Source organism: Spinacia oleracea, chromosome 6 (assembly GCF_020520425.1).
Source record: "Spinacia oleracea cultivar Varoflay chromosome 6, BTI_SOV_V1, whole genome shotgun sequence".
In the NCBI taxonomy this organism is placed as follows: domain Eukaryota; kingdom Viridiplantae; phylum Streptophyta; class Magnoliopsida; order Caryophyllales; family Amaranthaceae; genus Spinacia; species Spinacia oleracea.
In genome coordinates, this window is record NC_079492.1 from 101,340,873 (window position 1) to 101,344,076 (window position 3,204).

The 3,204-nt window shown below is 38.0% G+C and overlaps 1 protein-coding gene across 1 annotated transcript; it reads left to right on the plus strand.

The window, feature by feature from the left end:
• Positions 1 to 499: 499 nt before the first annotated feature.
• On the plus strand, positions 500 to 2,452 carry LOC110785055 (chalcone synthase-like). Its single transcript, XM_021989501.2, has 2 exons — positions 500 to 735; positions 1,390 to 2,452. Exons 1-2 carry the CDS (start codon positions 558 to 560, stop codon positions 2,373 to 2,375), a joined length of 1,164 nt encoding a protein of 387 aa, XP_021845193.1. The 5' UTR covers positions 500 to 557; the 3' UTR covers positions 2,376 to 2,452.
• The last annotated feature ends 752 nt before the right edge of the window (positions 2,453 to 3,204 follow it).

Below are 3,204 nucleotides of genomic sequence, written 5' to 3' on the forward strand. Positions count from 1 at the left end.
GTCCTGCCAGATGATCGGTGGTCTGATAGGACATGATTGGTCTGATAGGTTACTTTTATTCCCGTACACTAGTCAAAATAGATTATACGAGTAGTGTACGTCTAAGTTAAATTGCGTCAAGTACTTCATTAGTGGACTCTTTGGCGGATTAGTATCTTTAAGTGGCTTTGTCAGGGAGTTACTCAAGAGCCACTCAAAATGCTCATTGGCTCTAGTTTGAAGAGTCGTTTGGGAAGCAGGTGTAAAATGTTAAGCAGTACGGAGTATATCTTAGAGTAACGCTTAACATGTTCATTGATATACTCTAAGATATACTTCTCCGTACTGCTTAACATTTTATTCCAGCAGTATTAAAATAGAGAAAGTAATAAAGATATAATGCTGGTAGTCACAACAAAAACATGGTAAAGTTTTGTACTAACTGGCTCCCACTTGGCACTTGCACGTACAGTTTAAAAGAGGCAGACCCGGACGTACTTTTAAAATTTGCATACAATATATATATTAAACTCCCCTCTCTATTTTAAAGTCTGTAATCAACCCAATTGTAGCTAAAGATGGCATCCATCCAAGAAATTCGAGAGGCTCAAAGAGCAAACGGCCCTGCTACAATCCTCGCCATCGGCACCGCCAACCCACCAAATGTGATGTACCAGTCCAATTATCCAGATTTCTATTTTCGTATCACAAACACCGATCACTTAACTCATCTTAAGGCCAAGTTCAACCGCATCTGTACGTATATATAGTATACCCTTCTTTTAATGTTCAATTTATAAGCTTTTCTTCAAAGATATATTAATAAATAATATAAATGTTAGGTTGTTATTAGTATATAATTTTGTAAATTAGTGGAAGTCCCTTAGAGACCTAGCTAGGCTTGATCGTCTTTACACTAAGATAGACTAATCTATCATTAATTATAGTGATATAAGAGTATCAAGAATGATTTTAGTTTCTATAAAATGCTGGGGTATAATTACATTAGATAGGTACATTGCTCTATGGGGTACACCTAATTTTCCATTATGAATAACTGAAGGGTGATGTTCATAGAAGAACTAGTACTAACTAGATGTTCTACATCTGGATGTTCTACATGTGGATGTCAACTAGTTTAGTTGGTAAAGTCTTGAGGGGTAGTACTCAAGACCTGAGTTCAAATCTTGTCTACATCATTTGTTGCCTTACCTTATGTAGCTCTCTATACACCAAAAAAAAAAAAAAAACATTAACAAACTACCCATGTGGTTGTTAGTAGATACTCCGTAAGTTTACTATTGATTATAAGCAAGCGGGTAAGTCATTTGGACGTGATTGATAGTTAAGTTAATGGGTAAGTAAGTGAGGAAGCTAGGTTTTGTTAATCAGTTGGCGATTTATATGCAGGCGAAAAATCAATGATGAAGAAACGTCATTTGCACGTAACTGAAGAGCTGTTGATAGAAAACCCAGAAATGAGTGATGATAATGCAAGTTCCCTAAAAAGCCGGCAAGTTATATTGGCTAAAGAGGTTCCGAAACTTGGTAAAGAGGCAGCTGAGATTGCAATCAAAGAGTGGGGGCAACCCAAGTCCAAGATCACCCACCTTGTCTTTGGTACTAACTGCGACGTTGATCTACCCGGGTCAGATCACGAGCTCGTTAAGCTTCTAGGCCTCCACCCCTCAGTAAAGCGATTTATGCTGCGCCAAGGTGGCTGCCATGGAGGAGGTACATTGCTTCGTATAGCCAAGGACATTGCAGAAAACAACCGTGGTGCACGTGTGTTGGTTATATGTTCGGAAAGTACTGTCATTTGTTTCCATGCCCCAACAGATATGAACCTTGTACCACACGCCATATTCGGGGATGGTGCTGGAGCAATTATCATGGGTGCTGACTTTGATGAGCCTACCGAGAGACCCATATTTCAGCTGGTTTCTACGGGGCAGACCACATTGCCGGACTCACAAGGGGATATCCAAGCCCGTTTAAGTGAGATAGGGATGACCGTACAATTAAGTCAGCAAGTCCCAAAAATCATAGCTAAAAATATAGAAAATTGCTTAGATGTATCCTTTAAGTATGTTGGAATAAATGACTGGAATTCCATATTTTGGATAGCTCACCCTGGAGGGCCGGCGATATTGGATCAAGTAGAGGCTAAGCTCGGACTTGAGAAGAACAAACTTAGCACTAGCCGCCACGTGTTAAGTGAATACGGGAATATGTGGGGTGCAACTGTGATATTCATATTGGATCAAATGAGGAAGAGATCGTTGAATGAGGGTAAATCAACAACTGGGGAAGGATTCGATTGGGGGGTGCTATTCGCCTTTGGTCCTGGCATTACTGTTGAAACTATTCTTCTACATAGTGTTCCAATTAATTAGTTTTCTATGTTCTAGCTACTCACATCAACATGTGTTAAACTAATAAAATCAATAAATGTTATTACGAGTTGTCGGCATTTGTTTTTGCTCTGATTCTATGTCTAAAAGTTGGGAGAGAAATATGAAATTTTCATGCTAGTTGGTGCTAATATAATTCTTATTGTTATGTAAAGTTTCCTATTGTTAATAGCTTTATCTTTTAGAATTTTATGTGGTGTTAGGGTTGTGTCCGTAGCCGTGTATTATAAATACGTTAATAATAATAATATACAAATTGTTGTGAAATACAGAGATAAAGGAGGATAAATTGGGAGAGAACAACTGTGTTTTATTCCATGAACAATAGGGTATATATACATAAAATAGAATAGGGTTTGCTTGAGCAACAATAAACCCTAAGATCTAGAATATACTAGGGGTATAATGGACATCCACATAATATTCATAACACTCCCCCTTGGATGTCCATTATTGAAGGTTATGCCTCGTTAAAACCTTACTAGGAAAACCCCGTGGGATAAAAACCTAGTGAAGGAAAAAGAGTACATTATTCTTCATAATACGCTTGAGATGTTGCCTCATTAAAAACCTTACCAAGAAAACCCAATGGGACAAAACCTTGGTTAAGGGAAAAAGAGTGCAACGCGTATTTCTCCCCCTGATGAATACATCATTTGAGATCTTCTGGTGCAATCGATCCAATATTGTTGAGTAGCTTCTCAAATGTAGCAGCGTGGAGTTCCTTGAAATTTGATTCTCCAAAATTTAACTTGAATCTCCAATTCTCCATTTGAACAAATGAAGCGAATATCTTTATCACCAATGCTTT